Source organism: Cebidichthys violaceus, unplaced genomic scaffold (assembly GCF_023349555.1).
Source record: "Cebidichthys violaceus isolate CVI_PGR_0920_01 unplaced genomic scaffold, fCebVio1.0.p SCAF_23, whole genome shotgun sequence".
NCBI lineage: Eukaryota > Metazoa > Chordata > Actinopteri > Perciformes > Stichaeidae > Cebidichthys > Cebidichthys violaceus.
This window is the reverse complement of record NW_027176406.1, coordinates 3,730,212-3,739,958: the sequence shown is the minus strand read 5'-3', so window position 1 is coordinate 3,739,958 and position 9,747 is coordinate 3,730,212. Positions and strand designations below refer to the sequence as shown.

The window sequence follows — 9,747 nt, the reverse complement described above, 5'->3', positions numbered from 1 at the left end:
CACTGGCGCACCAGGCTTTAACACCAGAGTCAAGTCAACGGAATAACGCACCGACATATCCGGTTACTGTTTTCAAAATAAAACATTTGGCAAAGTAAACTAAATAGTAGCGTAGCAGCCGGGATGGTATGATTTTACACTATATTGAAGACGTAATCAATCGCTTTTCTTCAAACAACCATCACAAAACATAAGCCTACTTATCCGATGGACTATGGCCTATATAGACTATATGAATATCACTGTAGTTTCTCTTCCTTTTGCACAATGCACTTTTGAATAGAAGACCGCAAACCAACAGTGGACATTTAGGGCCTATACAAAACAATCAGCCTCAGTCACACACATGACGAAGCAATCACAAAAACATTTGTCAGAAGGCAACGAGGCCTAAAATCAATACATAATGAAATGTTCCAAACATTAACACACACACACACACACGCACGCACACACACACACACACACGCACGCACACACACACACACACACACACACACACACACACACACACACACACACACACACACACACACATGTTAACACACATAAGTCATATTGTACCGCCATTGCCACTGCGTATGTAACGACCCAGTTAAGAAGACTACACTATTACATTTCATTAGGCAATTTAGTCTGCAGCTTATCAAATAGTTATAATATGTGGAAGGAAACACACTTGAGTTTCATTACTGATAAACAGTCAAATGCCACACCTTTCCCTTTTTTTGCAATGAATTTCAACTTTAATTTGGCCTTATGATTTTTCACAATTTTATCATCGCGAAATTAATGAAAATATTATAGTAGTAACATCAAAAGCAAAAGTAACCCTAGCCTAACAGGTTACAACTGAGGTCTTCAAACCCACATGCCCTAATTTTGAAGGCGGATTTCTCTTCTCACCGGTACGCTTCTGTCTCGCTCTGTCTGTCTTGACGTCGTTTCTCTCTCTTGTGTTGCGCTCGACAGACTCCAGCTGGGAGCCGAGGTCCACGCCCCACTGACCAGACCCCACCTTTGCTTATCGATTGATGAAAGAACAACAGAGCCGCCGTGCTGATGGAGGCGGCGAGCGTGGACAGACTGTCGGGTCGAGCCGCCGGGGCCCACCCGGGGAATCCAGATGCAAAAGGTCCTGAAGGGCTGAAATGGGGGATGAGAATGGTTCAGTTTCACAGTTAGTTTGTTGCAGCAGCAGAGAGGTATAGTATAGTATATTATGCTGATGTGGCCTTAAAACTCCAGGGACCAGCTCCAGGGACCCTGTTCTATAACTGATATATAATGTTGACCCATGCGTGGGGCCCCGAAACATGCCAGGAATTATAGATATTTACAGTTTAAGCCCCAGGGTGTGCCCCAGATGTTCAAGCATGGCTCTGGTGGATTAAGAGAGCAAAAAATAGATGTTGCCATCTGGGATTATATTAACAGAATTATGTTAACTTCAAAAGTTAAATATGGATAAAATCAGGAAGGATGGCTCTGTGCACCTACAGCAACAACAACAACACAACTTCTAACTTCTTTAATATAACAATAGTATAAAATACAAACAACTTTGTGTGGATCTAGAAAATGGTGACCCACAACCAAACAAAAATAAAGTCAAACCTGCTGTCACACTTAAATGTGTTGACAGGTCCTTCATGAGTAACAGCAAGCTTTAAATCAAAATTGTATTAAACATGCTTTGTTTTTCTTTAACCACTTCTGGGCAGTGGACAAGCTGTAAACACAACAGTAGCAACATTATGTCTCTAGCTACACATTTTGAAAAAAGCAAAAGCATTGGAATACATTTGGAGCCATATTTATGGCCACCTGATGAATGTATGTCCAATATTCACTCATCTTTTAGCTCTGTTTTGCTCTCTGCAAACACCAGCTGCCTCTTTTGCTGCTAACTGCTCCACTTTATTCAACTAACACTAGCTGGTTGCTGACTTTGTCTGTTGGTTGTTTGGGTGTGGTTAAAGTGTACTTTGTTAATGTTGCAGACTTTTTACCTGAGGCTGTGAAACTCCTAAATTCATCCTCCACCTGACACATTTAATATAGCTTTTTTTTGTTTTTGCACAAATATGACCGCAGGACCAATTGTATTAATTCGCCCCAAATGATCAACGTACCAACTGCACAGACGTTAGCGCAGACCGTTTCTGTGGGACTGTATCTATGTTTTTGTGTTCAGCTCAACTGATGAGAGTGTGGAAGACTAAACCCAACAACAGTATTCAGATCAAAGTAACAAGACCACACTGTAGAAATACTCCACTACAAGTAAAGGCCCTGTATCCAAAATGTATCTTTAATAAAAGTACAATGTACTTAAAGTATCAAGAGTAAAAGTGCTCCTGATGCAGAATAGCTACTGAATTGGATCATTATTATAGATGGATACAGTATGTAAATGGTAGCCTACTTGAATGTTAGTCGCGGTAGAGAGCTAATTTTTAAATACTTCTTTTGGTATTTTAATCATAACAATGGACCATGTTTTATAAACTGATTACTTATTTTGTATGTAAACTCTTATTTTGAAAATGATCTGAACTATAGCTAACTGTAACAATATGAAAATCTGATATCCTAAAACATTAATTAGTGCTGCTTTTGAGGTTTCAGATGGTCCTTTGCAATGTTAGTTTATAACAGATTCATTTTCAGATGTTTTTTGTGAGGAGCCTATATATCATGAAATGTATATGGTAAAACAATATGCAGATTCAGCCCTTAAATCGCTGTATAGACAATAATAACTACTCGTATTTCTTCTCAGTGTAGCAATGAATGATTTAAGGTAAGGTAAATACTGAGTACTCATATCGATTGATTTAGTAAACCTGAATAAACAAGGGAAAGATTCCTCCACCTCCACCACACAGAGCAATAACCCCTGACCTGGGAGGACAATTATCTCCATACTTGTTACAGTCTGTGACAAACTCCTTCTGTGACATTGGGATCAGAGCTGATGGCGTTGAATTAAACGCCCACGAGATCATCCTCTGTGGCTTTATACTTACGGTGGAAGCCTTGATGGCTGTCCTCTTCAAAGAGAAACAGAATCATGGTGTACTTTTTAAAATGATGCGAGAGTCTCTGTGACGCTCCTGCAGCAGCTGGTCGACATCTTCCCCCAAGAACAAAATGTGCGGCGTGAGGACAGAGTTTCAGTTCTTTTGTTTTTCAGCTTCTGTGTTGTTGCTCAAGGTAACTGAGCGTCATGAGACAGTCATCTTTGGCATTTAGCTGCTACTTTTTTTTTGTAACTTTTTGCAGTGACGACAGTAGAATAAACTTAAGTTTCGGAATATGAATAAGAGCAAGAAATAGATTAGATTCATTCTCTCCTGTGTTGTATGTTTTTGTCTCCTTCTAGACGGGCATTATTTGATGAGAGATGTCTACTTCATGAGCAACACTTGTGAAGGACAGCAGTAGAGGTACACCATCATGAACACCCTGATGAGTTCAGCATTAAAGGACCCTACAAATGTGATTGCAGTTTCCACGTGACCCCGCTAGAATGTCGTCCTGCTTGTCATTGGAGGACTGAGTGGCTTCACTGCTGGCTCAATGTGACTTCAGGCTTAGTGCTGCTTTCAGCGACTTTGATACCATTTACTGTATCTTGAGTAAACAAGTTGAAGAAAATCAATACATTTTGACCGACAAAACTTACATTTATTAAAGTATAATTCATTAACAAGTCTGCCTTACAGTTGTTGTTAATTCACAAAGAAAAATAAAAAAAAATCTGTATATGAAATGAAGGGTTAACTAATACAAGTGAACAAGTGAAATGTTTTTTATGAAGTGCTTAAAGATGATAATGTGTCATAGCGAATACCTTCGAAAAACTTCAAAGATATTGGGCCACATGCACAACTTACACAGCGCAACTCATTCATTAATACGATTCATCGGAATGAGGTTTTGGGCACTAGACCTGGACAGTGCTAATCAACTGTTGCATTGCAAATAAGAAACGCTAGAAATCTGTTGAGGAGGGTCTCTTTTAATTTTTTGCCTGCACAGCAAAAACTTATAACGTGATGCTGTTTGTACCTAAGGGGACAATGCAGTTTCTCCATCATGTTTCCATGCATGCTTCGTAAAAATCCTGTTTATGTGTTACGCGTGTAAATATCATGTCATTATTTTGAGAAACCTGAATATTCTTGCCGGAGTAATCCAAAAGTAACTAGGATGCTTTGAGATGTAAACCCCCTTCAACAGGTTTCTGATCATTCTTTGTTGGTACAGAAACAAGTGGTGGAGATGTTTAGGAATGAAGACATGGATTGTCAGAAACCTTGATATTGTTTGGTCCATGTATACATGAATATGAAAAAGTTTCTCATGTTTATATAATATCAAAAAACAAACAGAAAAGGCCAACAAATTCAATGTGAGGAAGTTTTGTTGGTTTATAATGGGTTAAGTGATTGTTATAGAGGTATGAAACAAAAGGGTAATGATATTTAGAAGAATACAGTTTAGGACCACGAAAGGCCACTCCAGACACATTAGTGACCCTCCTCCTCAGTAGACAGTGTAGCCCAACATGTAGTCCAGCACCCTTAAGGTTTACACATTCGTGTGCAGAGAGGAGAGCAGTGTCTGTTGAAGCTGTGGTAGGAGGTGATATCTGGTACTTTGGGTTATACTCTCCCTGGAGATGATGATTTCAGCTGGTATTTCTGGGTAACCTGAGGTTAGGAAGTCACACAAGTGCTTCTTGTGCACCCACACTGTGAGTGTGCAGCGTTGCCACGGTGACGGGCTTCTGCTAGAAAGCCAAGAATGCAACAGTGCACTGGCAACCCGAATACTGTACCAGTTGGCTATTTTTAACAAGTAGCCACTCATTAAAAATAATACGTTTTTAAAGTGTAACTTACCCCAGGTCTGAACCTCACTCAGACCTGGGGGGGGGGGGGGGGGGGGGGGGCATGAGTTGCTCAGTGACATCTGATTAGAGGTTTTAATGTAAAGTTCATGACATAGACAAGTCCCGACCGGTCGACTCTATGTCAGCATTGGCCGTGAATTGTTCAGGGCTGATTTAAAACATTAAATTACTAATATTAATTATTATTTTGAACATATGAAATGCTGGTTTTTAAACATTTTGTAAGAAATGTCTATTCTTAACACCTACATTGACTTGTTTCATCCCAGTACAATCAAATAATTTAGTTTAAACCTCAAAAAACATGATGTAAATGTGCAGTACGTCTTTAATAGAAGCCACATGAAAGCTTAACATTTTATTTTTCTAATCTGTTAATATGTAAACATGTTTTTTTTTGTTATTTTTTGACTTTCCTGAAGCTTCATATTGAAGCTGCATATTTTAGACATCAAGTTGTTGCTAAACTTAATATTGTTCGTTTGGAACAGTTCCTTATTCATTATGGATGTCTTTCACACCCTTAAAAGGCTGAATTTCACAGTGCATCACTTACAGTTTAGATGGTATGAAAATACTTTGGCTTTGTGCAATATTTCCGGAACTCAAACTTTTCTTCTCACTTGTCTCCACTTTGTTGTTCGGGATAGCAGCATATGTTTTTATGATAGAAGTACTCAGTGTCACTACTTTTCAGTAGTGAAGAGAGAATATACAAAAACAATTTAAATGGCAGACAGCCAGAAGACAAACTACAAATACATTTGGCATCAATGGGTATTATTTGAGATACATTTTGTATTTTATGATGGTCTGGAAGGCATTTAGCACTAATAGGTCAGGCTGGTCTCATCGGTTCTATGTGATGCAGAATATATGTTACATATATGTTATAATAATACCCTCTATTGGTATTATTTTGTGAGTTTTATGATACCTAATTTTACTGTGGTGTTTTAATTTCCTTTTTTCATCTTAATATTTTTTTTTCGTAGGAAGCTGAATTGAATGTTTATGTGTAATCAAGGATTACACATAAAAACTGGTAAAAGGAGACGTTTTACAATATAATTTGAAATATTGGTCATTAGTGCATAAGTGCAATATATTAAACATAGTATAAGTATTCTTTAAAACGTACATAATCATAAACATAACACGTTTTGATTGGAGTCTCATATCAGTGGCGTTCCTGGTCTCAACACCGCGCCCGTGTGTATAAAAAGCAGAATGCACCCAACGATTCCTCACCCACAATGCATTGCAGAAACACTGGTTAGTACCATTAATTTACGAGGGAGGAACAGCTATTTAAACTTTTAAAATAAACTCAAGATTGCTTGTGTCTGTATCATTTTCTATTGATTTTAGCTTTAATTAGACACAAATATCAGCACTTCGAAATATGAGTGGTATTAATAATGTGTAGTATGGTCTGGGCTAACACCGAGCTGTTTAGTGTTTAGAGATGGACTCTCCTCTATAATGGTACATTCCAGTCCGGCTCTCAAGCCTTCCTTTCCCTACTGAAGTAGCAGCCATGAGGTAGGGTCACTGTCGATGGCATAATATAAGTCATCATTTAACCGTTATAATGCACATATTTTGACCCGATATCTCTTCAATGAACCACACAAGTCTCTCCTTAATCGTTACATGAAGTTTAAACCTTACTCCAAAACCAACAACACATATTTCTATGTTCATCTGTGTAACACGATGTAGCAGACGGGAGAAGCCATGTTGTCTAGCCGGCTGGTTGGACCGTTAGCTGTGCGGCTAACGGCGGTGTAGTTACTGACACATTGTAACAACACTATGACACGTGTCAGCCCTGTGGCACTTCGTGTAATACACCCATAGAGGTAGAGGTTGGACGTTTTAACTGTGAGGTGTTTAACCTGGGTTGTGTGCGTCCTACAGCATGCTCAGGCTCCAGAAGAGGCTGGCCTCCAGCGTCCTGCGCTGCGGCAAGAAGAAGGTCTGGCTGGATCCCAACGAGACCAATGAGATCGCCAACGCCAACTCCCGTGAGTAACGTTAGAGCAATGTCTTAACCATTCAGTGAGATAATGATATGACAACCCTTAATTCTCTCAATGTGTGAGTGTTTGTTTGCACCAGCATTTCACTTGAAGTGATGCTGAGAAACATGTCGACTGCTAAGTTTTAGTGTCTGCATTTGACTGTCTTGTTAGGCTGATGCATGCGTACCTGAACCTGGGGTCTAATGAGAAACAAATGCAAATGACAGGTTGAAATTGAAGGAAGGGAAATGAGGTCTTAAATGTAATCTTTTAGCAATGTTGCAAGGTTTTAACAGCAGCGTTACGAATAGATGTTGCTTTCTGAAGTGTTTGGTAATGATGTCCATGCTGCTGATGAGAATATCTAAAGATGTGATAGATCAGTGCATCCCTGTAGCTCACTTGTCTCCTTCTGTCTTCAGGTCAGCAGATCCGTAAACTGGTGAAGGATGGTCTTATCATTCGCAAACCTGTTACGGTCCACTCCCGTGCCCGCTGCCGCAAAAACACACTGGCACGTCGCAAGGGGAGACACATGGGAGTCGGTAAGTTTGCCTTCTTAGAGGAAAGCTATCGTGTAAAGATGTTGCTGTTTAGATTAGAGTCTTACTACCTGGATGATTGAGAGCAATGCGTGCAGGAGAGTTAACCTGCTTTACTTATCCCTGTTCCCAGGTAAGAGAAAGGGTACAGCCAACGCTCGTATGCCAGAGAAGTTGTGCTGGATGCGCCGCATGAGGATCCTGCGTCGTCTGCTGCGTCGCTACAGGGAGTCCAAGAAGATTGACAGGCACATGTAGGTTCACGACATCTTCACTGGTTGTTTCTGCTCTTATTGAGGTGGCCGGTCTCGTGGCATGTTTTTATGCACATTTTATTGAAATCTTGGTTTTAGCTAAAAGTTTCTGAAATTGCCTTTTCCACGCCTCGGTTTTTAATACAGCAGTGTTTCTGGTGATATTTGGCCACGCAAACTTACAGTTACAGTTTTTAATACTGGTTATTCTACACTAACCAGACCTCCTGAAGTTATTCTCAAATCATAATTTTAGCTCAGTGAAGGTTGCTGTTACACACTGGCACACTTAAAATCTGGTGCTTCTGAATTCTAAGCTCTTTATGTATAATGGTATTATTTCAATGCTTTTTTTCCCCTCCGCTGTCTCTCAGGTACCACAGCCTCTACCTGAGGGCCAAGGGTAACGTGTTCAAGAATAAGCGCATCCTTATGGAACACATTCACAAGCTGAAGGCAGACAAGGCCCGCAAGAAGCTCCTGTCGTAAGTTTGGACCCATCTTAAGTTGTGTTTTGTTCGTGTTCAGAACAGTGTTTGAACTGTATTCATCCTGAGAAAGTTTTGGAGTCAGACACATTTGAAACCAGTGCACACGCATTGTATTTGCTTTTATGATGACACACTGTATAAACGCCTGTCTGCCTGTCCTACAGTGATCAGGCCGAGGCCCGTCGCTCCAAGACAAAGGAGGCCCGCAAGCGCAGAGAGGAGCGTCTCCTGGCCAAGAAGGAGGAGTTCATCAAGACCTTGGCCGAGGAGGAGACGACCAAGAAGTAATCTGGTTCTGTCAATCCTGCCTGACGCTGCCACCTGTCAAGTGCTGACAATAAAAGTGTACATAAAGACATTGATGGCCTTGTGTATCTTCTTTCCTCATGAAGTGAAAACATGATTAATGGTGAATAAAAAGTAGCTTGAAGGCCAACACCTCTAGTGATCATGAGACAGCTTAAGCTGCTAAATGTTCCACTTTGCTCACCATCTAGTCTATAATTTGGTCCGTTTGGTGCAGAACTATTGTACGGTGTCGTAGAACTTTTTTGCTGAAAGTGTCTGTCTGCTACTGCTGAAAACTGTCTGGGAGTGGTGAGAGTGAACCAAACTACATTCATAGGCCAGACAGGTAAAGTAATGATGAACTGAAACTCACAATAAAACTAAAGCTGAGAACTGTAGATATATAGACTTTGTGGCACAGTGCTCTCACCATGTGGCTGATGGGTGACAATTTGAGGGGCCAAGTGTTGGACAAAACTTGCAAACATCTTTTACTTCAGATCTTATTATCAAAGAATTAGCTCGGGAAAATATGAATTACTGGAATTCTGATTCTCTATCCTGCCATCCCCTCTGGCTGCAAAGTTACGTGAAAGACAATTTATTTCTAACCAAGTGTACATGGAGTTCAAAGATGAGCCGGGAGGTTGTTTTTATACACTTATTACACTTTAATTAACTGACAAAACTATCCCAACTATATATATATGTATATATATATATATATATATATATATGTATACTCAACTACATCTCAGTCAGAAACATTATACTTTTTACTCCACTATATTATTTGATACCTTTAGTTACTAGTTACTTAGCAGATTCAGGTTATTGATACACAATATATTCAACAAATAAGTCGGAATGCAAAGTCAATTTACTTGAATAAACATTTGAATGCAAAATGTTTACAATGTAGTATTGTTACTTTTCCTTAAGTGATATCTGAGTATTTCTTTCACCACTGCTCTGGAGGAACTGAAACAGCCACTTAGCTGACGTCTCATGGTTGAAAGGAAACAGCTGGTAGGTGGACCTTGAGTTGAGATTAAAGACGACTATTTTCCAAAAGAAAGAAAATGATCATGCTTAATCTATGGTAACATTTAGAAGTGAGTGCTGCTGTCAAACAAAGCAGAAAAAATGGCAAACTAAGAGAAAGACAAAAAAACGTCTTCTGTTAATTCTGGGCTCTACTGTAGCACCTCGTTAAATTAA

At 39.7% G+C, this 9,747-nt stretch overlaps 1 protein-coding gene across 1 annotated transcript; it reads left to right on the top strand.

Moving 5' to 3' along the window:
• Positions 1-6,392: 6,392 nt before the first annotated feature.
• On the top strand, positions 6,393-8,596 carry rpl19 (ribosomal protein L19). The gene is made up of 6 exons (XM_068718957.1): positions 6,393-6,469; positions 6,848-6,954; positions 7,374-7,496; positions 7,627-7,747; positions 8,122-8,232; positions 8,403-8,596. Exons 1-6 carry the CDS (start codon positions 6,465-6,467, stop codon positions 8,524-8,526), a joined length of 591 nt encoding a protein of 196 aa, XP_068575058.1. The 5' UTR covers positions 6,393-6,464; the 3' UTR covers positions 8,527-8,596.
• Positions 8,597-9,747: the final 1,151 nt, after the last annotated feature.